Source organism: Macrotis lagotis, chromosome 1, assembly GCF_037893015.1.
Source record: "Macrotis lagotis isolate mMagLag1 chromosome 1, bilby.v1.9.chrom.fasta, whole genome shotgun sequence".
Lineage (NCBI taxonomy): Eukaryota > Metazoa > Chordata > Mammalia > Peramelemorphia > Peramelidae > Macrotis > Macrotis lagotis.
This window is the reverse complement of record NC_133658.1, coordinates 326,253,241-326,279,423: the sequence shown is the minus strand read 5'-3', so window position 1 is coordinate 326,279,423 and position 26,183 is coordinate 326,253,241. Positions and strand designations below refer to the sequence as shown.

The 26,183-nt window shown below is 35.0% G+C and overlaps 1 protein-coding gene across 10 annotated transcripts in view; it reads left to right on the top strand.

Annotated features, from left to right (window-relative positions):
- Positions 1–26,183, top strand: part of GAPVD1 (GTPase activating protein and VPS9 domains 1) — a 100,787-nt gene that overhangs the window by 51,906 nt on the left and 22,698 nt on the right. For 3 of the 10 annotated variants that reach the window (XM_074211580.1, XM_074211573.1, XM_074211571.1), the window contains exons 8-19: positions 4,033–4,162; positions 4,962–5,087; positions 6,674–6,847; positions 8,387–8,527; positions 11,008–11,142; positions 11,785–11,904; positions 12,836–12,913; positions 13,611–13,978; positions 16,097–16,184; positions 17,191–17,271; positions 21,458–21,580; positions 23,455–23,617. In XM_074211580.1, coding sequence (XP_074067681.1) covers positions 4,033–4,162; positions 4,962–5,087; positions 6,674–6,847; positions 8,387–8,527; positions 11,008–11,142; positions 11,785–11,904; positions 12,836–12,913; positions 13,611–13,978; positions 16,097–16,184; positions 17,191–17,271; positions 21,458–21,580; positions 23,455–23,617 — 1,727 coding nt within the window. The remainder of the gene's footprint in view (positions 1–4,032; positions 4,163–4,961; positions 5,088–6,673; positions 6,848–8,386; positions 8,528–11,007; positions 11,143–11,784; positions 11,905–12,835; positions 12,914–13,610; positions 13,979–16,096; positions 16,185–17,190; positions 17,272–21,457; positions 21,581–23,454; positions 23,618–26,183) is intronic. The other 7 variants (XM_074211574.1, XM_074211576.1, XM_074211572.1 and 4 more) reach the window with 7 other exon arrangements.

The following is a 26,183-nucleotide window of genomic DNA, read 5'->3' as shown; positions in this document are numbered from 1 at the left end:
TATATATATATATATATATATATATATATATATAGTATTCTTTCTTCATGAAGAGTTATTTATTATAAGGATCTTTCTTTGATGGTTTTGACAATTTGGGATGCTTTGTAAATATAGCAAGTAAAAGTATTTATGTTAGCAATGGAAGGCCCAAGTTTGAGAAGTTTGAGTTTGAGTCATAACTCTGTGACTTATTAGCTTTATGGTCTGGGGCAAGTTTCTCTGATTCAGGACTAGGTTTCTTTCTATTGTATCAGCTGTGTCTTGAAATCATTCTGAACATCTGGTGTGTTTTTCAGGCTTCTATGAGCACTTGAACAAATAGGTAACAGGAACTCATTCTATTTTTGTAGACAAAGCATATCATTTGTAAAATTTTATTAAAAAATTATTATTCTTAAAGAGTTGTGATTTTTGTAGATGTAGGTGACTTTTTCTTTAACTGAGATGGTTGTTCTTTAGGCCAACATGTGCTCTGGGCTTATAAAATTGTTACAACATGGTGTAGGGCCTAAATGAACCTGTTGTCCACTGAGTGACCTTCTAGAATCTTGGAAAGGATAAATTAAGGCAGACCTTATATTTTTACTCTAGTTAGTAGAAAACAATTTTACTTTTAAAGAATTAGAGAAGTCTTGAAGTGGAATCACGGCAGCTAGGTGGAACAGTGGATGGAGTACTGGGCCTGAAATCAGAGACTCATCTTCTTTAGTTAAAATCTGGCCTCAGACACTTACTCTCTGTGTGACTTAGGCAAGTCATTTAACCCTGGTTACCTCAGTTTCCTCATCTGTAAAAATAGCTGGAGAAGGAAATGACAAACTACTTCAGTATCTCTGCCAAGAAAATTCCAAATGGAGTCCTGAAGGGTTGGAACAATTGAAAAGCAATTGAACAATAACAAAAGAAGTGGAATGGGTCCCATTGAGAGAGAGTAGTAACTTTTTATCACTAAGCTTTTATTCAGGAGTTTTTGGATGTGGAAGTTGGAGATCTCTCTAACTTCATTGTTCTCTCTGACCTCAGTTTCACTATTTCTAAAATGAGGACAGTTACTATCTAATTAGGGTTATTATAAGGAAAGCTCTTTGTAAAGCTTAAAGTATTATAGTAATATGAACTTTTATGGCAAAACTTGAGTTTGTTTAATTTTTAAAAAATGGACAAATGTTTCCTGGTAGTTTTTTTAGAAAATTGTACAATGTAATTGTCTATACTATATTTGACTTTATAATGTGCTGATTAACAATTGGTTATTTAAACTCAGATGCCAAATCGACTTTTCCATGGAATGAAATTTCTTATTTTCATGGAGTAAAGTGGAATTCTTTATATTATGTATTTGCAGCATTTTCCTGGAAAATAAGACAATCATGATTCAAATTCCATCTAGACCTCTAATGTGCTAATTGACTTTGAATAGGTCATTTAAATTTTTTTTTTTTTTTTTTTGCAAGGCAAATGGGGTTAAGTGGCTTGCCCAAGGCCACACTGCTAGGTAATTATTAAGTGTCTGAGACCGGATTTGAACCCAGGTACTCCTGACTCCAAGGCCGGTGCTTCACTGTGCCACCTAGCCGCCCCCATTTAAACTTTAAAAAAAATTGAACATCCAATTCAAAGATGAGTTAGGACTGTGGTGAGAGCTAATAAAGATATTTTGAAAGTGCTTTACAGATTTAAGATGTCGCAAATGCATCTTAACACACAGAGAGATTATGAACTAGGGTTAGCAATAATATTGAGCCTTTATATGTGGCCAGATTCTATGAATCTAAGTGCAAGCTCAACTTATACTAAATCACAATGCTTTATATTTCCAAGGAAAAATTGAAAAGTTTATACAATATCTCAGCAATTTATTCTTTTTAAAAAAGAGAATCATAGGAAGAACATTTTGCTTAAATTTAGTTCTTGTTGATAATTTTTTTCCGACAGATAGATCTCTTTTAACATAAACAGACCTCTATATAAATAGATTTTTATGTAATGCAAATTTGCTCCTATCCACTCTCTTCATTTAGCCTGTATAACAAAAGCATACACAAAAATGCTACCTTTCACAAGTTACAAAATGTACTGAAATGCAGAAAAATTATGTCCCATGATAAGATACAGGATTATGAAATGAAAGTTAAAAGTTAAAGTATGATAGTACTGCAAATACTTTGTCTATAGTAAAGTTGACATAGATATGTAGTATGTGCCTCTTCCCCACCTACCAGACCCAGCTGGTTGAACAACTTTTTTTATGAAGCAATTCAGAGGTGTTTGGACAGTGACTTTTTTTTCCTCCTCATATATCGGAAAATATCAAGCAATATTATCTTCAACTAATCTTTAGACTTTTAAAAATTTTGAAGTATTTGGAAGCATCTTTTTAAAGCAAAAAAATTTCACTCGAAAGATGGAAATGCTTCTGCCAACATCTTTTTTTCTGAGCATTTTCTTTTTTTGTCTGTGTGACTAGGTTTCAAATCTTCCCTTTCTTCTCTTGCAATCTTTGCCACTAGGAGCTCAATTGATCCTCCTTTGACTGTTCTCAATGAAACTCTTCCACATCATTCTCAGCCACTTCCAGCTCCAATTCTTATGCTAATTTTTTAATCTTGTTACTCACTTCTTTGATTCCCTATCAAATTTCTGTTATCCCCTCCCAAACTTTCTTCATGAATGTTTCTATTACATCTTCCCATGCTTTTCAGAATTCTTTGGAGAACTGGGCCAATAGTCAGGAAGTCAGCCTGAGTTCATATGTGGCTTAAGGACACTTTCTGGCTCTATGACCTTGGACATGTCACTAAATTCTATTTGCTTCAGTGTCTCATTTTTAAAATGAGTTGCAGAAGGAAATGACAAACCACTCCATTATCTTTCCAAGAATACCCCAAATGGGGGTCATGACGAATCAGACTTGACTGAAGCAACTGAATAGCAGCAACTCTCTAGATTGCTTAGATTGGAAGTGCAGTGGCCACTTCTGGGCCTAATTCTAATACTGATCAGTACAGCAGTTTTAATATCTGCTCCATTTTTCTGACCTGGGCCAGGTTGCCCCTCTTTAAGTAAGCCTGGTGGCTATTTGCTCCTAAGGTCTCACCTTTTGGTGCCAAATTTAGACTTTAGTCTTTTTTTTTTTTTTGCAAGGCAATGGGGTTAAGTGGCTTGCCCAAGGCCACACAGCTAGGTAATTATTAAGTGTCTGGGGCCAGATTTGAACTCAGGTACTCCTGACTCCAGGGCCAGTGCTCTATCCATTGTGCCACCTAGCTGCCCCTAGACTTTAGTCTTACTGAGGCAGCCCAGAGTCATGGAGTCAAGCCTCAACCTTCCCAGAAATAGAACTTCAGGAATGTGTCAAGGAACCCAGCCTTCCTGTTGTTCTTTTCTAAGAAAAATTGTTAGGGAAGTTACAAGATAGGGCTTCATTTTCTGCCTTGGAGATTCTAATTGCTGAAAGTGGTCTTAAAATAATAATGAAGTATATTTTTATAAATAGAAAATAGTCCTAAAAGACTCTTAAATTTTTGAAAATTGATTTTGTTACTTCAGGGAAAAAACTTTAAAATTGTGGTATTATTATATTGTAGAAAGAGTGCTAAACTTGAAGTTAGGAGATTGTGACTTGTAGTGTAATAGAAAGACTACAAGATTGTTAGTTGGAGGACTTGTGTTCAAATGTTATTTGAATGTGGCCACAGGCAAGTAGCTTTTCTCTGTTTCCTGGTCTATTAAAAGAAGAGTCTGTATTAGATAATATCTTCAACTTAAAGCTTGATGATATTGGCTGTGATGTATATTAGTCATATGACTCTTCAATCTTTCTTTACTATGAACTTAGTTTTTTCATCCTTATTGTAGTTAGGTAGAAAAATTCTTGTGCTATCTACCTTTCAGGGTTGATTAGAATTAAGTTTAAACTTTAAAGTACTAAAGCAATGTGAGATTTTTTTTTGTTGTTGTTATTTATTAAAAATTCCATCTCCTTTTCACTTGTTATCATTTCAATACCAGAATGACTTTATCTCCTAGGTCTTAAACATGCAGCTTTCAGATGGAGGACAAGGAGATGTCCCTGTTGATGATGCCAAACTCCACGGTAAACCTGATAAAACCTTGCGCTTTTCCCTCTGCAGTGATAATCTGGAAGGAATATCTGAAGGTGAAGGGTTACTTTATTCCAGGAATTGTGATTCAAATAGATTTTGTAGTTTTCTTTAAAGGAGCTTTATTAAGCACTATACTTATACCATCTTTGCTTTTTAGTAAGTGTGCTTTAGTTGGCCAGAGATAAATACCTGAACTTCGATATGCAAGAGGTTGTTAAAAAGTTGAAATGGTGGGGGGGGGAAGAGTTTGTTTCATTAAAATGTGAATATTTTTGTTGCCAGTCTTTTGAAGTTTTGTGTATTTCATATTAATGACCATCAGAGTATTTGTCTTTTAGACTCTAGCTCCTTTAGCGTACATAAATAATGCATGCCTAAGCTAGAACAAGCCAGCATTTTATCTCAGTATCCTTTATAGTTTTAAATTTTATTTTATTTTTCTTCCAAATTTGCTTTTGCATATTTTCTAAACGGGATTTAAATCATTCTAACTCTAGGTGGCAAACTCTTTATGGTTGTTTTTGTTAAGCTTGTACTTTTGACCACATTTGACTAAGTGATTAAAGACTGTTAGGCTGCACTGCAGCATTCATTGATCTGGGAGAATGCAACAGATTTATGCATTAAAAAAATTGAATGGCTAATTCTCAGAGTAGGAGTTTTGATCATTCTATGAATTGGGCAACAAAAAAACTGCTACCCTGAAGAATTTTGATACTAATCAATATTTCAATTTAATTCTTAAAACAGTATCTTTAAGTATTTAATCACTTATCAAAGCATGAAAATTTACATGTGGCTCAACAGTGTCTTATTTAAAGGCAATCCTTAACAGAAAAAACATTTCTATAGGTCCTTCAAATCGTTCTAATTCAGTGTCTTCTCTGGACCTGGAAGGGGAATCTGTATCAGAACTTGGAGCAGGACCTTCTGGGAGTAATGGAGTTGAAGCTCTACAGCTTTTGGAACATGAACAAGGTAAATTACAAAAACAACTTTAAGTCTTTGGAGACTAGGGATCCCCTTTTATATGTGCTTTCTATTCTCCAACTGCGCTTTATTTTTCCTTTAAGATTTTATTTTTTTTTTAGTTTTATAGTTTTCCCCCCAATCTCCCCCCCCCCCCCCAAGGCAGTCTGTTAGTCTTTACATTGTTTCCATGGTATACCTTGATCTAAGTTGAATGTGATGAGAGAGAAATCATATACTTTATTGTCTATGGTACCTTTTGGGAGGATATAGTTTCCTTCCTTATCTCTTTTAATGATAGCTTTTTTTTTTTGCAGCTCTTTTGTCTAAGATAAGGATTGCCACCCCTGCTATTTTCACTTAAGCTGAAGCAAAATATATTTCGCTACAACCTTTTACCTTTATTCTATGTATCTCTCTGCTTCAAATGAGTTTCTTGTAAGCAGCATATTGTAGAATTCTGGTTTTTAATTCACCCTGCTGTTTGCTTACATTTTAAGGGAGAGTTCATCCCATTCACATTCAAAGTTATAATTACCTCCATGCCCTCCATGCTATCTTCCGTCTGTTTGTATTTTTATCCATATTCCCCAGTATTTTGTTTCTGAATACCACCACCTTCAGTGTGTTTGCCTTCCTATATCAACCCCCCTCCCCTTTCTTTCCCCTTTCCCTTTTCCCCATCTTCCCTCCCTTCTGTTAGTTCCACCTTTTCTCTCCTTCCCCATCCCCTCCCTCCCCCTTTCCCCTTTTTTAATACTTGAAAGGTAAGATAAGTTTCTTAACTTAACTGAGTGTTTTTGCAAGTTAACTTTAAGCCAAATCTGATGAGAAGAAGATTCAAATGGTTCTCAGCTCCTCTCTTCTTCCTCTCTATTACAATAGGTCTTTTGTACCTCTTAATGTATTTCTTTTCTTTTCTTTTTTTTTTTTTTTGGTAAGGCAAATGGGGTTAAGTGGCTTGCCTAAGGTGACACAGCTAGGTAATTATTAAGTGTCTGAGACCGGATTTCTTAATGTATTTCTGTTAAGAGTTTTGTTTCATATTTTATCTGAGGGAAGATTAGGAGACTTTAGCACTATGCCTGTCTTCTTTCTGCCATCTTGGCTGGAAGTCCTCCAGCAGCACTTTAACAATATAGCTATTTGATAATTACTTATTGAATCAAATTTGATTCAGTTTTTGATTTTCAGTGTGCCAAAGACTGACTCTCTTTCACCTCCTTCATTGCTTTGCATATAGTAGTCAATAAAGGAAATTATGTTGATTTTTAATTTAAAAAAAATTTCTATATATTGTTACTATTAAACTAATTTCCGCTTTGGTTATTTCCTTCATTTTCAAACACTTAATTTTATCAGTAAGTAAAATTTGTAAATTCATGAAGAAGAATGGATTCTTCATGCTTTATTATTATATTAATAAATCATATTAATTTATTATATTATGAAATTATATTAATGAATTATTAAGTATTCAGAGTAAATGAAAAATATTTCTAACTTGTAACTCAGGAAAAGATTCTTAAAAGTTGTCCATAGCCAAATAGATACCTGTTTTATAATAAAGAAAGGCTTTTCATTGTTCTTGACAGCTACAACACAGGATAACCTTGATGATAAGCTGCGAAAATTTGAAATTCGTGATATGATGGGGCTAACAGATGATCGGGATATTTCAGAAACAGTGAGTGAGACCTGGAGCACAGATGTCTTGGGCAGTGATTTTGATCCCAACATTGATGAAGATCGATTACAGGAGATTGCAGGTAACTGATAAGGGTGAATGGTAAGCTCTCTATTGATATTTATATAGTTCCCTCATTGTTGTATTCTAACAAGTATCACATTTTAGGGTAAGGTGGTATTGTTTTCTTGGGTGCAAATCTAATTTTGAAAGAAATTTTATTTTGCATATTTTTATTTATTTAAACATAGGCAAGGTTCTCCTTTTTGACACTTCAATTTTTTTTAAACCAAAAATGGAAGTTTAATATTTTCCTTCCATTATGCTGAAAGGCATAATAATTTGAGTTACACATCTGAACTATTGGGAGTTACAGAATCATGTCTTCTTTTTGTATTTAATAATATGTACAATATAAAAGAAATACAGTCACACAAATGGACATTTATTGGAACACATAGTTGTGATACATATCACAAATTATACAGTTGATTCCTTCATAGATGTGAAGCTCTACATCTCTAGCTATAGATATAGTTTTGGTTTTTGTTTCCTTTTTTAAGTACTGACTATTTTGCAACTCCTGGATTATTATAAGTAGTTTAAATTAGGAACTGGCAGCTGTGTTTAGTCAGTTTTTAATAAATTCCTCCCCAGATCACTGAGATGTGAATTAACTCTTTCTGAGTATAGAAATCGTATCTTAAATTCCAGTGCAAAATGCAGCATGGAGTATCTCAGAAAGAATTAATTTGCCTCTGAAAGTATTATTCAGATTGAAAACATGATTTGTCTATTATTAGAAAAATAATTTGTTTATCTTTGGATCAGTGCTAATGTTTTAATTTATCAGTACCATGTATTGAAAATAGTAAACAGTTTTTTTCCCTCCATGAATCAAAGTTACAATTCTTTCATTATGCTAAGTTGAAAATCATGGAACTTCTTTTTGTTTGTTTTAATATAGCCTTGCAGTAATGTTGAGTCTTTTTACATGTATTCTTAAATAGTGTAAATAGATTTCTTAATTAGTTTTGCATTACTCTGTTCTAGATGCCAAAGGAGTATTATTCCTGGCATTGGAATATATGAAGCAATAAGCTATATTTGCAGTTGAATGACTGCTGTAGAGGAGGTGTGTATTCTACTGCAAATACATTTTATCGCTCTGTGTACTCCATCATTCGCTAAGGTGCCAGAAGAAAGCTTTTTTTGGCCAATGTGTTCCTCTGAGGTTGAGTCTCTTAGTTTGAACTTTTAGAGTCTCTGCAGTGCTTTTGTTACCTGTGGAGGAGTGTATGTGGAGAGAAATGTTGCAAGCTGGAGTATTATAGCTGAATCAATAATATTGGCAGCTGGCCACAATGACTTGAATGAAGTGTGTTCATTTCAAGGAGAGGAAAGAATGGGAAAATAGGAAACCAGTCCATGGAATTTGAGTGTTGCCATGATTTATAGTAGCAAACCCTTGCTTTTGGTGGTGAAGCCTTCTTCCTTTTCTCGTAGTCCCTTTTGTATAGGCTCAAGAATTTTGTAAGGCTCGTGTTGGGTTTTTCTCCTTTTGTCACTGCTCTTTCCGTCCAGACCTTTGTTAACCCTTTGCTCCCCACTGGTTGTACAGGTGCGGCAGCAGAGAACATGTTAGGCAGTTTGCTGTGTCTGCCAGGTTCAGGGTCAGTGCTTCTTGACCCCTGCACTGGTTCTACCATATCAGAAACAACCAGCGAAGCTTGGAGTGTAGAGGTATTACCAAGTGACTCAGGTTAGTATCCTGTCCTCATTTCCTTTTTTTTTCTTTGCACAGAAGCAATCAATTTAAGGTACTTAAATACATGGGTTGAGTGTACATTTATTTAACAAACGTTTTATCAGTCAACCACTGTGTGCAATGTACTCTATTTGGCACTTGTTAGATTCAAGATGTAGTTAAGATATGGTCCCTTTCTTCATGGAACTCACTGGTTGTTTGTAGGGGGATAAGATAGTAACTCTAATCTATGACATTGCTCCTTTCAAGACTCATCTTGAGGAACCCCTTTTCCGTGAGCCTATCTTTATTTCTCCAGTCATTGCCCTTTTCTCCCAGTCCCACTATATTGACTTTGTATTGATTTATCTTTGTACATATTGTTTTCCTCCCAGTAGAGTGTAAGTTCCTTGAGGGAAGGCATTGTTTTATTTTGCCTTTGTATCCCCTGCACTTAGTCTTTACTGTCTTATACATTTTAGACACTTAATGTACATTGAATGATTATAAGTTATATTCAGAGTGTATTGGAGAGGTACACAGCAGAGTGTTATGTGAGATCCCAGAGGAAAGAACATTCTTCATTGCAGAGGTGGCATTTTTACTCAAGTTTAAAAATAGGATTGAAAATAAGAGAGCAAAAGATGGAAAAAGAAGCTGTGCCAGTCTTAGAGAAAAGGCTAAGCAAAGGCACAGAGGAGGGAAAGCAAACATTAGTTTCCCTGGAAGGAGCATTATGCACATGTCTATGTATACATGTGCACTTGCACAGATTTCAGTGGAGTGACACTTTATTAGGCTGGCTAGGTTGGGTGGTCCTAGATTGTGGATGGCCTTGAATATGAAACAAAGTAGGAAGAGGGTCTGGACAACTAGATATCGCTTATGTCACTGTAGCAAAATATTTTCATTTGTGACATTTTTTTGTCCATTGATATGACATAGAACACTGGACTTAGAGTCAGAAGTCCTGAAGTTCAAGTCCCAATTTATTAGTTGTATTATCATGGTCAATTCCCTCTCCTCTGTGAACTTTCTTTTCTTTTTTTTTTTTCTCCATTTAGTGGTATTTTAGTTTTTTCCACTTTTCATGTAACAATAGTTATATGACATTTATTTCTATAAGGTTTTGATTTCCAGATTTTTCTCTACCCTACCTCAACCCCAAGATAGCAGATAATCTGATATAGGTAATACATATATAATCATGTGAAAATATTTTCATTTTAGTCATATTTGAACTTTATTTTCTTTAACATAAATTTAGGGTTTGAACAAGATGATCTCTGAAGACACCCCCCCCCCCCCCCCCCGCTGAGATTTTTCAAAGATTTGGGAACTTTTGAATAATCTTGGACAGGTCTTTTCTAAATAATTAAATTTTAGATTTTAAAAAAATTACTATTATTAAGATTACTTAGGATCAGTGAATTATTTTTCTATATCTCCAGTTAGCATCATAGATGTAGCAAATAATTAGCAGTAACTTTCAGATGCTGAGTAGGACAGTGTTCTGTGGTCATGGTTAGCTTTGTGCCAATGGAAGAGTTAACCCATTTCTTTAGTACTTTTTATGAAAAGCTTGAAATTGAGTAATAGAACTCTAGGAATTCTTTATTGCAGAATTATTATAAATCCATATGTAGTACTTTAGTTTACTTTTTGAATGACACTTTCCTCTTAATGCTTACAAAATATCCTGTCTCTTATAAGAGGACAGTTATCACACTGCATTCACCTAAATTTTGGCCTAATTCCTTTAATTAAAGGACAATTGACTTATTTTGAAATGTAAATATTTTGGAATACTTTTCAGAAATTCAGATATATACCAGTGTGCATTTTTATAAGTAGATGATGCTATTAATTGTCTAAGGTGATATATGTTTGAGTTGTTTTTCTAAAGACAATATGCTATACAGGAGAGAGCCCTGGACTTGGAGGGCATACAGCCTGAGTTCATATCTTGGCTCTAAAGTATATGAGGCAAGTCACTTAACTTCTCTGGGCCTGTTTCCTTATCTGTCTAAGGGAGATAAAAGTATTTGCATTGCCTCTCTTATAGAGTGATTATGAGGAAAGCACTGTGTAGACCTTCAGTATTATTAAGTGTGATTTATCATTGCTTATGAGTGATAATGTGTTTGTTCTTGTTATCCATACACCTTTGTCCAAACTTCCATGTACATATACCAATACCTGGTTTTTATATGGCTGGCTGGAATTAGGGACAGAGTCTATTGCTTTGAAATAGAGTTTTCATCTGAGCACAATTAACAGACCTTTTACAAGAATGGAATCTATAACTTGGCTTCATTAACACAGTGGTCTAAAGCAATTGAAATAACTGGCCCAGATATAGAAATCTATTTACACTGGTTTCATTAAACATTCATTAATTCTCAGGTGGGTTTTTTTGGTATAAGTGTATATAGAAATTGAATCCATGAAACTGCCTGAAGCACTAACATGAGTACATGCTGTTTTCCATCCAGAAGCCCCAGACCTGAAACAGGAAGAGAGGTTACAAGAGCTTGAGAGCTGTTCTGGACTGGGCAGCACATCTGATGATACAGATGTTCGGGAAGTCAGTTCCCGCCCTAGTACGCCTGGGCTCAGTGTTGTCTCAGGTATTTTTCTTATTTTATGGGAAATAAAGTATTTTAGGGCTTTTTCCATTTCAGTAAATTTTCTCTTGATTTTTAAATTAAGGCTTATATCAGGAAAATCTTCCTTTTTTAAAACTTAAAACTGATTTTTAAGGGGTTTTTCATCTGGCTGCCTAGTTTGACTGTTTAAACACTAGGTTTTTCATTTAATTTTTCAACCTGGTATTTATGTTTTCCTTTTACTTGGTGTTCAGTGAATGACAGTGTGATAGAGTTCACTAGTCTGGGAGTCAGAAAACCAAAGATTCAAGCTCTTGTTACTTGCTATGTGAGCTCATAGACTGTTTAATGTTATTATGCCTCAGTTTTTTCATCAATAAAATAGAGATGATGGTAATAGTACTAGTTTTTTAATGGGGTTACTGTGAGGAAATTCCTTTTTATTGTGAAATGTGATCACATGAAATAATTCAAGTATAAGGTGCAGTGTGGATGATAATCAAGGGTAAAATGTTTTGTAATACTTAAAGATTCAAATCTATTATTATTATTATTATTGTTATTATTAATCAGTTTTATCAAGTCAGCACATGAAGAATTCATTAATATTTAAAGACTTTTCTTATAATTTGCTTGTGGTTTGTGCATGTATTTTTCTCTAAGGTATCAGTGCAACCTCTGAGGATATTCCTAATAAGATTGAGGACCTTAGATCTGAATGTAGTTCTGACTTTGGTGGCAAAGATTCAGTCACTAGTCCAGATATGGATGAAGTTGTCCATGGTAAGAATGGCAAATGTATGTGGGATGTGAAAATATATTTACCCCTTGTGCTGGGTACTCCAAATATGTCATTATTTAATAATTTTATTTTCGCCATCATTTCATGACTTTTGTTACCTAGAGATATTTGATTCTATGAATGAGGCACCATTTCATTGGTGTGACTTTTTATCTCTCCATATGTATACATAAATAAGCACACACATTTATACTTATATATGGCCAAAGTCATTAACTTTTCTTCCTTGGTTTGTGTTATATTTCTATCTATTACATTTTGTTTTATGGTATGACATGTTAATTTTTGCTGTTTTTGCATTCAGTCTGCCTAGTTTGATGACAGACTAATCATAGAACTTAAATCACACTCCAATTGGCCCATCTTCCTCTAGGTTTCAATAACACTAACAATAAAAGTCCTGTTAATAAGTGGCCTTAAAACTATGTTATTATGTGTGACACTTAGGACTTCTCTACCGTTTGCCTATTGTTCTTATGGAAGTAGGCAGTGGGGAAGGGACACATGAATGAACGCAGCTAGTATCATTGACTTCTCAAACTAACGTGAAGTCTGTTGACCAAGGATTATGCTTGTCTATTTTTTCCTTCAATTTCTTCAATAATTTATTATCTAGGAACCCATGAGATGAGTTTCTCTGGTTTAACTCGAAGTTGGCCCTCAGACAGTATCTTAGTTGGTCCTTCATAGCTTGGTAGAATTTGCCTGCAAAGTAGTGTTCAAGTGCAAATGTATTTGAATTTTCCTATAAGATTGTGTTTATGAGAGAATATTGCCAGAAATTATGCTGTTTATGAATTTTTTTGGATCTTTGAAACTTACTCAGAAAATAAATACTTGTCTGAATAGGTGGGAGGAACTGAAAGAACTAAAATATATTTACTTTTGAATTTATTTCTTATTATATTTCAGGAGCACACCAGCTGACTTCTCCTCCCTCTCAATCAGAGTCTTTGCTTGCAATGTTTGACCCATTGGCTTCACATGAAGGTTAGTTATTGAAATTATTTCTTCAACTCTTTAGAGCTCATTGCTCATTATCCAGCAACAATTGATAAAGAAATTAAATACTTGGTTTCTAATTTTCAGAACCTGAGCCTTTCAGAACTTAGGTAATTTTGCCTCAGATGATAGACACATAACATTAGACTTGTACTTGAAGCCTTTCCTTCTAAATATATCCTGTGAACTTGTGCTCCTTTGGAAGAACTCAGGGTACTTTACTCATTACTGTGAAGCATTCAAGGAGAACTTTAGTACAGGATTTAATTATTATAAAGAAGAAAATAAATATGGATCCTTGACTTAAATTTTTTTAAATTACTGTCTTTGTTTTTATATCACATTTTCCATTGTATCCATACCTCATCATCCTTCTAGCGTCATCTTCTATAAAAAGGGAAAGAAAGTAGAGGGAAAAAATCAATTTAGTAAATCTAACCAATATATTGGAAAAAACCCCTTAAAATTATATTTAATTTTCCACACCTGTAGACTCTGACTTCTGTAGAGAAATTGAAGGAGGCTACCTTTTCATGTATTTTCTTTGGGGTCAGATTTGATTGTTATGATTTTGTTGGTTTCCTTGATTTTTATAGGTTATTTGTAACCAAAAGAAAAGATAATTTAATTGATAGCCTTTGTTATATTATTTGTATCTCAGTTTGGAAATTTTTCTTTATTAAAGGGGCTTCTGCTGTAGTAAGACCAAAAGTTCACTATGCTAGACCATCACATCCACCACCAGATCCTCCGATCCTGGAAGGAGCAATGGGAGGAAATGAAGCCAGGCTACCAGGCTTTGGCTCTCATGTATTGATTCCAACGGATGCAGAGGCATTCAAACAGAGACATTCCTATCCTGAACGATTAGTCCGCAGTAGGAGTTCTGATATTGTATCTTCAGCCCGGAGACCCATGAGTGATCCTAGTTGGAATCGGCGTCCTGGGAATGAAGAGAGAGACCTTCTTCCTTCAGCTGCAATTGGATCTCCTTTAATTGCTGCACCTCCATCATCATCCTCATCTCCTAGTAAAGATTCTCTGAGAGGAGAGGTGAGGAGCCTCAGATTTATTAGCATAATATTTTGTTAACTATTGGTTTTAATGAACTCAGTTTGTATCATTGACTTCTCTAACATAAAGTCTGTTGACCAAGGATTAAGTAGAACTTTAGGACCTAGGGTAGAGTTCCTCAAGCTCTTGGTTCTAATGACCGCTTTAGATTCTTTTTTAAAGATCTGAATAGTGTTTTATTATTTTCCAGTTACATGTAGAGATAATTTTCTTTTTTTTCTTTCTTTTTTTTTTTGTTGCTAGGCAATGTGGTTAAAGTGGCTTGCCCAAGGCCACACAGCTAGGTAATTATAAAGTGTCTGAGACCGGATTTGAACCCAGGTACTCCTGACTCCAGGGCCGGTGCTTTATCCACTGTGCCGCCTAGCCGCCCCTAGAGATAATTTTCAACATTCATTTTTGTAACATTTTCTACTTCCTTTCCCTTCCTTTCCCCAAGAGAATAAGCAATCTTGGGGGCAGCTAGGTGGTGCAGTGGAGGGCACTGGCCCTGGAGTCAGGAGGACATGAGTTCAAATCTGGTCTCAGACACTTAATAATTACCTAGCTGTGGGACCTTGGGCAAGTCACTTAACCCCACTGCTTTGCCAAAAAAAAAAGAGACCCTTAAAAATTATTAAAGATCCCAAAGAGCTAGGTAGAAGTATGGGTTATATCTATTGATATTTACTGATATTAGTTAAATGTTAAAATTGATAACATTTTAACACATTCATTTAAATAATAATTATATATTAACAAAAAGTATTTTTTGTGAAAAATAACTTTTCCAAAACAAAAAGTAGAAGAATGTTATTGTACATAATTTTGTAAATCCCTTTAATATCTGACTTAATAGAAGGCAGTCAGTCACATTTTTATATATCTGCTTCTTCATTCAGTTTGTTGTAATATTTTGTTTTGGTTAAAGTAAAACATTTGGCTTTGCTTAGGTATGTCATTGGAAAAGTGAAGAATGTTCTAATAGGTTAATAACATCTTAGAATTATTATGAAAATAGTTTTGACCTTAGAGACACCCAGGGCTCGATGGATCATCCTTTGAGACCCATTGATCTAGTGAAACTTCCTTATTATGTTAGATACTCTGACACCCAGGATTCCTAGGCAGTTTGTTTTTTTCTTAAGAAGTAGTACTTCCACAATTCAATTCAGTAAACATTTATGAAATAATATACTAAGTGCTACAAATAAAGATGAAATAAGACACTGTTCTGCTCCTTAAGAAGCTATAACTCTTAAGAGGGAATAGAAAAAGTACACAAATAAGTCTAGGGCTTTTCCCAAAGAGTCATGATCTTGTTCACATGAGCTCTCCTGCTGCTGTAGACCATAGCTCCTCCATCTTTCAGTTTGTATCCCCTGTGGATTTCTATGGACAGAAACTCATGCAACTTGTTTGGCTGTGATCCTTTTAAAAATCTGATCCTCAGATCATGGACACAAAATTTAGCGCTCATTAATGATAGTATTTTAAATTTGTATGGGATTTAAATTCTTCTCAAAACACTTACCCGTGTCTTATCTTTATTTAATTATCATAATATTTCAGGGGCAGCTAGGTGGCGCAGTGGATAGAGCACCAGTCCTGGAGTCAGGAGGACCTAAGTTCAAATCCAACCTTAGACGCTTAATAATTACCTAGTTCTGTGACCTTGGGCAAGTCACTTAACTCCATTGCCTTGCAAAAAAAAAATAAACAAAAAAATAATAAATATTTCTATGAGGTATGCAGAGGAATTAATTTTAGCTAGCTTTTCAGATAAGAAATCTGTGATTTAAATGGAGGCAAAGTATTTCTCCTGAGATTATTCTGAATTAGTGACTGAGGAGGGAACACAACCCTTATCTCCTTATTCCTACTCTCCTGCTTTCCCCATAAATCTATTTCCCTTTCCTTTCCTCATGGAATCCCAAAATATTTATAAGACTTCAAAAATTTTGTGCCTTTGTAGCCAGTGTAATTTTATGCATAAGAAAAAAATCTCCAATGATTTTTCTTGTGAACCCTTATCCCAGGGATTTTTTTAATATTTCATAGATGTTTTGAAAGCATTTTATATTAGACTGCAAATAAAATGCTAAAATTTTTCTGCAGACTGAAGAACGAAAAGATAGTGATGATGAGAAGTCAGACAGAAACAAACCTTGGTGGAGAAAACGTTTTGTTTCAGCTATGCCTAAAGGTAATTTCACAAAAATATTAGAACGCTATGGTTTAGGGTTAGAGAAATAGAATCCATTGATTTCAGTAAGTCAGTATTCCAGGTTTTGTGGGAATTTGTTAATGACTTGACTTCTAATGTGTTTTAAGTGGCTCATCTTAGATGGATGTTAAAGACAAAACTTGAGAATGTTGAGGTAACTTCTCTTTGACCTATAGTGTGTTGATTTCTCATAAACCCAGGATAATATGTAGGCTCGGGGTATTGTAAATATGAAATACTGCTGGAGTTCACTTGAAGGTACTTTACACAGGAATATCTCTTTTCAAAACTGAAGTAAAAAAGGAATTTCATCCCATTATGGGATGGATGTTTAGAATTCACAGCATTCATTTGGACACCTGGAATAAACTTAAACTTTTCATCTTGATGAGTTGAGAAGTTTTATCCCCGACATCTTAGCATGCTGGTACTGAAATTCAGTTTCTGAGACCATGTGCTTTTCCTGTGAACAGTTTGTCATTGTAGAAATGTTGTTATTTAAGTTTGCACGTGTATTTATACCTGAAAAAAAGAAGCACCAGGAGTAGCCACTTTCACAGATCTCTCTGAAGTAACCTGGGACTCCGGAGCTATGGATGACCCCTTTCATTCATAATTAGGGCCTCTTGCTGAGGAGAGAATGGTGTTCCGAGCTTTGAATGTGGTGTTTTTTGTTTTTTGGGGTTTTTTTTGGCAGGTTTCAGATTGCAATGGATTCAACTTAATCTTTGTTGATAATCTCTTAATTGATCCTTTCTTATAAAAGAGAATCTCCAAATAGACTCTAAGAACAAGATCAGTTGTTTTTAAGAATACTTGTCTGTGGAAAGGATTTACACAGAGAATTTTTTAGGTTTTTCAGTTATAAAACCTCTTTTCATTTAGAACTGTTGGCACACCAGTATCTCCAAATTGACTGACTACTGTCTTCCGAGTACAGTGCAGTATGTTATATGTCACACTACTGACTTTATTTAATTTCCAGCTCCTATACCATTTAGAAAGAAAGAAAAACAAGAAAAAGACAAAGATGATCTGGGGCCTGACAGATTCTCAACACTTACAGGTTTGTAGACCCATGGACTTCCTGGCTCCTTCATTCCCAGAGCACATATTCCATAACACTTTTTCTTGGGTGCCATAAACGTTACCTCTGTAGAAAAGTATGTTTGTGTGTGTGTGTGTGTGTGCTTGTATGTGTGTGAAATGATGGGGAATATTTTCTTCATAGCTCCGTAGCTTCTAATAGAAGATTGTAGTGAATTATTAGTATGCTCTTGCTGCAGACCACCACCACCATCATCATCGTCATCGTCATCAATTTTAATTTATTATGAAATTTCTAAAACTAAACCCCCTAGGCGCATTTATACAAATTGTTATCTCAAAAAAAAGGAAAACTTGGGAAAACTCCTAGTAGATCTCAAGAATAAGGTTCACACCAAATCTTTAACCCACATATTTGATTGACTAAACTAGATTTCAGAACCCTAAATTTGTTTTATCAGAACTTTGTCCTCTAAATTATTCATATGTTGTATGATATTGCTATGTCAAACTGGAATTGTAGTACTACTTTAGTAAGATGTGTTTATGTTTCACCTAATTTTCCCTGTATTTAAGTTTAGTATTTTTATTTTATTGAGGACTCAGTATTTTCCTTTCTTCAGCAATACTTGATGAGTGATTATCATGAAACCTGAAGATAAAGGAGATCATCTGTGAGTGAGTCCATGTATCGGCATATCCCACATAATTTGTCCTGGCCGATGCCAGGGTGCTGACATCATTAATACACTGGATACAAACCCCACTGTAATATTGAGACAACTCCTTATCCAATTCATGCAGTCACATGTGAAGTTGATTGTTCCTGTGGAATTAACCTTTATTCTCCATCTCCCCCTCAGTGTTTTTCCCTATGTATTTTCTAAGAACTTTTTAGTATTGTTAGGCAGATTATGCCTATATAGCTAACTAACCTGAAATTTCTTAAGTTTTTACCTTATTCCTGTGGCTGTAGAGAATTAGGGTAAGTTTATATCTATTCTCACTCCATTTTAGAATTTTTTTTTTATTATATGGAGTTAGAATACTGATTTTAAAAAATTAAAAATGGACAATTTAAATTGAAAAAAAATGTACCTAGTGTGCAAGTAGAATCCTATTTTAATGCCTATTTAGACATCCTATTAAGTAGGATATAGCAGTAATTGTTTTGCTGATTAGGATACAGTAAATTTTCTTAAATAAGAAAATCTGTTTTCCCAAGCCATGTCCTATTCAGTAATCTATTTAGTATTGTCCTTGTCATAAAATATATGCATGGTAACTATATTTTAATATCTGTGTAATTATTTAGTTATACAATGTTAAATGATTTTAAAAATTGTGTTGATGGCTTGGGAATTTGTATTTAATTTTATTAATTTCAGGTTTAAATTCATTGGGAAGAATAAAGAATATTCTCTGGCTCTTGGCACCTAGGCTAGTAGGAAAATGAAGTGCTGTTTTGAGTAGTTTTGGGAGGATAGGTATAAAAGCTTATAGTCAGGTAAATCAAAAATGGTGCCAGGATGCATAGAGTACTGAAAATAGTATTTATCTTGGCATTAGAAGAATTGGATGTGAGTCCTAATCCCTTAGTAGCTCTATGACTTTGGACAAGTCATTTTCTTCTCTGGGCTTTAATTTTCATTGTACAAAATAGATCAAATTTTATGAAATGATTTTTTGGTTCTGTTTAGTCTAAACTATGATTCACAAAACCATTCTTAGAAGAGAGGCAGGGAAGGAATAAGCATTTATTATATAAATATATAGTGGTATCCACCATGTGCCAGGCATTTTGATGCTGCCAGCACTTTTTTTACAAATTTTTCTCATTTGATCCTTGCAACACCCATGGGGGGGGCAAGGCCATTCTTCTTCCCATTTTACAGTTGAGGAAACTGAGGCAAACAGCATTGAAATGGCTTGCCTGAGGGTCATTTAATTACTAATTGTTTAAGGCTATATTTGAACTCTGGTTGTCTTGATTCCAGGTTCAGTATGATGTCCATTCCACCACCAGCTCCCTTAGTGAATCCCAGATTTAAATGACTCTTGCCAGGGTTACACAGCTAGTAAAAGGCAAAGTTGGGGTTTGAACACAGTTTTCTTCTGTTTCCACTTCCCAGTTTTTTATGCTGACTTCTCCCAGAGTTTCTCCTCTAGAACTGACTTATGCTTCATTTTTATAATCTTCATCAGCATGTGAACCAAAAGCCAAGAAGTATTCTTTTTTCAAAAGCAAAACATTTTATCATCAAAGAATCATCATCACATTTTAGAAAATGTTCAATTTTATTAAGAATTTGTTTTACTATACGGTTTCAAAAGGTCTGTGATTTTATGAGTATAGGTGCTTCCTCTACCCCTGCATATTGTGGCCCCTTTTTGTTTTAGTAGAAAATCATCATGAATTACTCTGGCCAAAAATATTCACCTGACCCAGTCCTGAGCCTCTTTACATTAGGGGGCTAATCTTCTAATAACAAACTAGTGTATAACTAAACATTTTATCACTGGCTGGCTGTCCACAAAACCTTTACAGTTTTCCTACTGGCTTTGTCTCTATCTGACAGACATGGTTTGTCACTTGATCTTTGCAGCTTGATAGTAGGACCCATAGGCTTCTAGACCCTAAAAAGCTATAAATAAAAATAGGGCTTACATTTCCATATGTGGAACAACTTCTTAACCATAATAACTGTCCAGAATGAAATGAAATGGAGTGCTTCAGTATTTAATTATTTTGTTATCCCTGGAGGACTTCATGGAGAGATTTGTGCACCATTTGTTAATGATGTTTTGTTGAGAATTCATGTTTAAATGCAGAATGAACTTAGATGACCTTTGAGATTTGAGTTGTGTCTTCCAACTTAAAATCTGTCGAATGGGCAAAACTTTATCTTTCCCATTCCTTCCCCTTTAGTTGTTTTGCAGATATATTACCATAAATGTGTTTACTTTATTAAAATTTAAAAATTTCCAACTCTGTAGCATTGAGTTATCATTTAAAAAAATTTATTTTGTTCTGAGTTTAATGTCTTTCACCCAGCTCCTTCAATGTTTTACTAAGTAGCCATCCTGATCTCTCAAAAACTAAGCTCTGTCAAGTTTTACTGAGCTAAAGAGCCTTCAGGTGTAAGACCAGAGATTTTTTTTGTTGTTGTTATTGTAGCTTTAGCAGTGTATTAAACCATCTACTAAGGTGTGGAAGGGTTGCAGTCTTCACTGGTAGAAAGTACCCACACCTAAAATTGCAGATCTTTTTAAAAACTGAATATAGTATAATGTTTCTGATGTTCCTTTGAATTTGTTAAAATGGGATCCTACTTGTAAATTGATCTTCAAAGTTAACTGCATTTCCCAAATTTCTCAGGATACTGTATATGTAACTTTGGAGTATATTGTGACCCAGGAACTTGCAGTACTTATCTCAATTAATTATCAGTTGATGAGTGACTCCTCTCTTCTGCGCTCTTTTTGGAATGGTTTATTTTGCTGGATAAGTGACTGCCCCCCTTAGTAAGTAGACTGCAATTTGATGAAGATAAGATTCATACCAGGTGCAATTACAGCATCCTTTGAACATCTGCAACTGATTTTAGAATTCCTCAAGTAGAATTAAAGGCACAGTTGTGCTGTATCCTAATAGCCACATGGTCTCAGTTTGTTGGAATGTGAGGCAGCCTTGTTCAGAAGTGGTGTGGAAGAGGAATTTATAAATAAAGGATGGAGTATTTTCTTTTCCTTAAAAAGAAGTTAATTCTGAGGTCTGAACAGTTTACCTTTTTCCCCCCTCAGCCTGGAGATGTCTCTGAGTAAATGGAGTCTACATATAGAAATGCATTTGTTGAAAGTCTCGTTCAGTATGCACCTGCTAATCCAGTTGATTGGGTGTGACTACTTAGGAATTTAACTCACCCTCTAAGTCTTCACTGAATTTTTCATTGTGTAGAATGCTGGCGATGATGAGATGTGGAGCTGCTCATCCCAATTTTCTGCTTGAGCAAGGCTCTGATTATTAGAAATGGGGATGAGTAGGCAGCTGCATGGTGCCTTTTAACATTGAGATATGTGCTCTTTTTAAGATTTGCCTCCTAATTCGCCCTTGGGATTTTCTTGTTACTGGTATCGTACTAACTTCAACGGCAATGCATATGGAAGTGAATCAGTTCTTGTGCATGTTTTCCTTGGTTTCTCAGATGATCCTGCCCCTAGACTCAGTGCACAGGCCCAGGTTGCTGAGGATATTTTGGACAAATATAGGAATGCCATTAAACGGACTAGTCCTGGTGAAGGAGCTGCGGGGAGCTATGAAGGTGCAGGTAAGAACCAGCCCTGAGCTAGGGTTGTCCACATCTAAGGTTCATTCTTCTGGTGGACTTTTCTCAGTTACAAAAGAGCGAAGCAAAAAAAAAATAAATAACTAAAGGACTTTTAAAAGTTATGAAATGATTGCTGGTCTTGAAGATGGAGGTTCAAGTGCTTTCATTATCTCACACTTTAAAAAAAATTTTTTTATTTAGGGCATTGGGATTAATTTACTTGCCCAAGGTCACACAGATAGGCAGTTATTAAGTATCTAAGACCGGATTTGAACTCAGGTCCTCCTGACTCCAGGACCAGTGCTCTATCCACTGTGTCACCTAGCTGTCCCCTATGTCACACTTTTTAGAGGAAAATTCTTCTTTGTCTTCTGTATTTTATAATTCTTCATTCTTCTGTAAGATCCCTTTCTATTTTAAGCTTCAATGAATATGATTCTAAGCATTATAAAAGTTATAGACTTTTACATTGATGTGATGGTAGAGGAGATGTTAGTGTCTTGTTGTTTTAGAGCCTAAAGCCTGTAGTGTAGACCTTTGAGAAGATCTAGAGATATTGCAGATTCCATATGCACATCAGGCACTGTCAATTTATTTTCTTTTAGCTCTAACAAGATGTTATAAAGTATAATAAACAGGCTCTCTGTAGACTGAATATTTTGCATATATAATCAAAATTTAAAATGTGTGTTGATACTTTTATGAATGATAAAATACAAATTCTTTAAAAATGTTATCTATTATTACAATGTATTTATTCAATAAATGTGTACTAATAAATCAATCATACAACTATTTTAGTAAAGTGACATGAAAGTTTTTGAAATAAAAAAAGGTATTCATAGTAAAGTTTAGAGAACTTCTATTCTAGAAGAGAAGAAAGTGGGAAATTATATCTTTATTTTTAAAAAATAAAGATTAACTGTTAGCTTTTCATTGAAAATTGAATTGATCCCCTCAATTGCCTCAGTTTTGGTTTTTGGGAATTATGCAGTTGATTTTTAAAACATTTTAATTAGAGATTAAAATATCTCTAATATTATTAGAAATAATTTAGTCCAACCTAAGTGACTAGTATGGACTTTGTGCCAATAATTCCGTTACATATCCTACACATAAAACCTGTTAAACAATTTACTTGACTTAGATTGAAATGTGTTAGCTGAATTTTCAAAAAGGTAAAAGGATCATGTCTTTATGATGTCTGTAAAGCTCTCCTAACATCTATTAAGGGAGGAGTATGGTGTAGTGAAGAAATAATTGGTGACCTTAAGCAAGTAAGTCACTTAATCTCCATAGACCCTCACTTTCCTCATCTCTGAGTTGGAGGAATAGTTTTTGTTGAGCTATAATGCCCCTAGATGCTAGAGATAGTTCTGTGACTCTGGGGCATTAACCTAATTAGGGTCATTTTGTACTCTATCACTTAGTAGCCCTGTAATTTTGTAATACTATTTCTTCCACCTACCTACAGGGTTGTTGTGACAATCAGATGAGAGAAATAAGGTACATTAAGCATTTATAACTTTAAAAATGAATAGAAATGTCACTTAGTAACCCAGAATTTCAGAATTCTATTTGTGTTAGTGATCTTTTAAATAGTAATTCAGCAAATATGCATTAAACAACTGCTATGTTCAGAACATTGTACTGTGTGCTGAGTTAGATACACAGTTTAGTTAGAACATAGACTGCCCTTATGAACCCCTAGTCCAGTACTGACAGTTGCAAATAAATGTTTTAATACTTGAAGTTTTCTTCTGTAAGAGAAGTATAATTTCTATATTTGGTTTTCTCAAAGAAATATATTAACAATTCAAAATACAATTTCTTTTGGAAAACTCTTTGACTCATTAACCCTCTGAAACTAACAGGGTTGTGCTTTTTGGGAAATGGATTTTGTTTAGAAGTTATGGGGGATGGTGAAAGTGTGCATGACTCTCCTCGTGATGAAGCCCTGCAGAATATCTCCGCTGACGATCTCCCGGACTCAGCCAGCCAGGCAGCGCCCCCACAGGACTCTCCTTTCTCTTACAGGTACGTGGGGTCTTGGGGATTACACTTGGACTTTCTGCCAACCTTGCAGTCCCTTTGGTCATTTGTTTGCTCACTACTGTTTTACTTTGGTGCTGTGAGAAACAGTTTCCATGATATTACAAATTCAGCTCTCTTGACTCATACATTCTAGTGATAGAGATGGTTTATTTATACCAATAACTATAATACAAATATAGTATAATGGTGAATGTAACTAAATTGGAAGAGAATTGTTATGAGGCAACTAGACTTGGAGTCAGAAAGAATAGGATTCAGATCCAGCCTCAGATACTTCCTAGCTGTGTGACCCTGGGGATATCACTTAACCTCTGTTTGCCTTAGTTTCCTTATCTGTAAAATGGAAATAATAATAGCACCTCTCTCCCAGGACTGTTGTGGGGATTGGATGAAATAATGAATAGAAAATACTTATAACCCCATGCACTTAGTGACATATAAATGTTGTATTACCTTATTGAGATAGTGATTTGGCTTGTATAACTAGTAGATAAATGAATAAAAAAAAAGCATTATTAAGAATCTACCAAACATTGTGTTAAGTTCTGGGGGAAGAAATCACATTTAGTACATAGTAGATGCTTAGCAAATGTTTATTGATTAATTGAAATAGAAAATTTGAGGCAGTCTTTGCTTTTAAGGATTCCACACTCTTATTGTAGGAAACAACATATATAAGAGTTCAGCTATAGGACTCATGGAAAGACCCAGAAGTCCTAACAGATGAGCAGTGAGGTGGATGGCAAGGCCCAGGGGTCCTGAGGGTATTTCAGCAAGTCACATAGCAGTGCTCTGGAGGGTATAAAGTCAGGGCCAATGGTCAGGCCTTACAGGACCTTCGGCTGCAATGGTAAGGCAAATGATAAGGCTTGGGAGTCCAGCAGAATTGTGGTTGGGGACTTCCAGCTTATCTATCTAGTGTTAGCATGCATGTTTCTACAACTTTTGCTTGAATACAGATCTTTTGACTTCATACCTAGTGTTTTTTCCATTTTTATTCTGATTTCCTTATATTGTAAGATATGAAGCTCTTGGGGACAACAAGTTCTTCTATCTGAAGGGACTTTGGACCTTGTGAAGATGAGTTATCTTTGTGCCAAGAGTTGACTGATGAGTGCATCTTGTCGTTGCACTCAAATGTGCATTGTACACAAAGATCCATCATTTATTTGAAGAATCCTAGAATTTTATGGATTCATGCTAATAAGAAAAATGGCAAGAATACTCTTTTAATTGAGTATCTTATTCAAGATGGGAACCAATTGCTACCCACTTCTGCTGATTAGGATGGAAAACTGATTCACTCATAAGAAACCTATAATAAATATCTAGCAACTCTGAAGGATTTGAGGGCACAGGTGGTACTTTTTCTCTTCATGATCATGCTTTCTGGAAAAAAAAACCTTTGAAAAAATAAATGGCTAGTTGAACAGGTATTGGAAAAAAAGATTTTGTTGATCAGAACATCATTTCCTCTCAATTCTGCCCATTAACTGAGGGGTCCTTGGACCATATTGTTTGATGTTGCCAATGCTGCCACAGGCAGGACAAGAAATTCAATGAATCTAGTAGCTTTTAAAGAATGAATTCCAAATGTCCCTTGGTAGAAAAAATGGTTCCCCACCCCTGCTTTAGTTAGATCTAGGATCTAGGATGGTTTCATAGTTAGAATCTGTTTCAGGGAATGTAAGAATTTGGATGAACCACAGCAATTATCTAGTCCAATTCATTCACAAAAGAAATCTTTACTATAACATGCACTACAAGTTATTATCTAGTCTCTCCTTGAAGACTGCTAGGTAAAGGAATCCCATCACTTCCCAAAGCAGGTTATTCCACTTTTGGACAAATAATTATTCTTCCTGACATCTAGAATAAATTTCTTTATAACTACTACCCATTGCTACTGGATCTATCATCTGGGACTTCCAGGACAAGTCTAATCCCTCCTCCAAATGCAGCCCTTCAGAGACTTGAAAGCTAGTGTTATGGGGCAGCTAAATGGCACAGTGGATAGAGAACCAACCCCTCTATGAAGCCCAGACTTGAGTTCAGATTTGGCCTTGGATACTTAATAAGTGCCTAAGTGTGACCTTGGGCAAGTCACTTAGCCCCATTGTCTTAAATAAAAAAAATTTTTTTAAAAAGAAAACAGTTGTCAGTTATATGAATATAGCTATAATGTTTCATCTGAGCCTTTTTCTTCTCTAGGCTAAACATACTTCCTTCAGTCTGTTCTCTTGTGACATAAAGTCAGGGCCTTTCACTATCCTGGTTGCCCTTTTCTGGATACTTTATAGAGTAACAATACTAGCACTTCAGATGCTCTCAGATGAGAGCAAGATATGTTAGGATCTATTCTTCCTATTATAATTGTCTTTCTTAGCCTGTCTTTCTTATTGTAACCCTCAAAAAAAATAAGATTTTTTTTTTTGGCTGCCATATCACATGTTAAACTTTCAGTCCCCTAAAAGCCCTTGATCTTATTCCCAGCAGCTGTTGCCTAGCTATGCCTCCCTCATCTTGTTCTCAAAGCTTATTTTTTTGT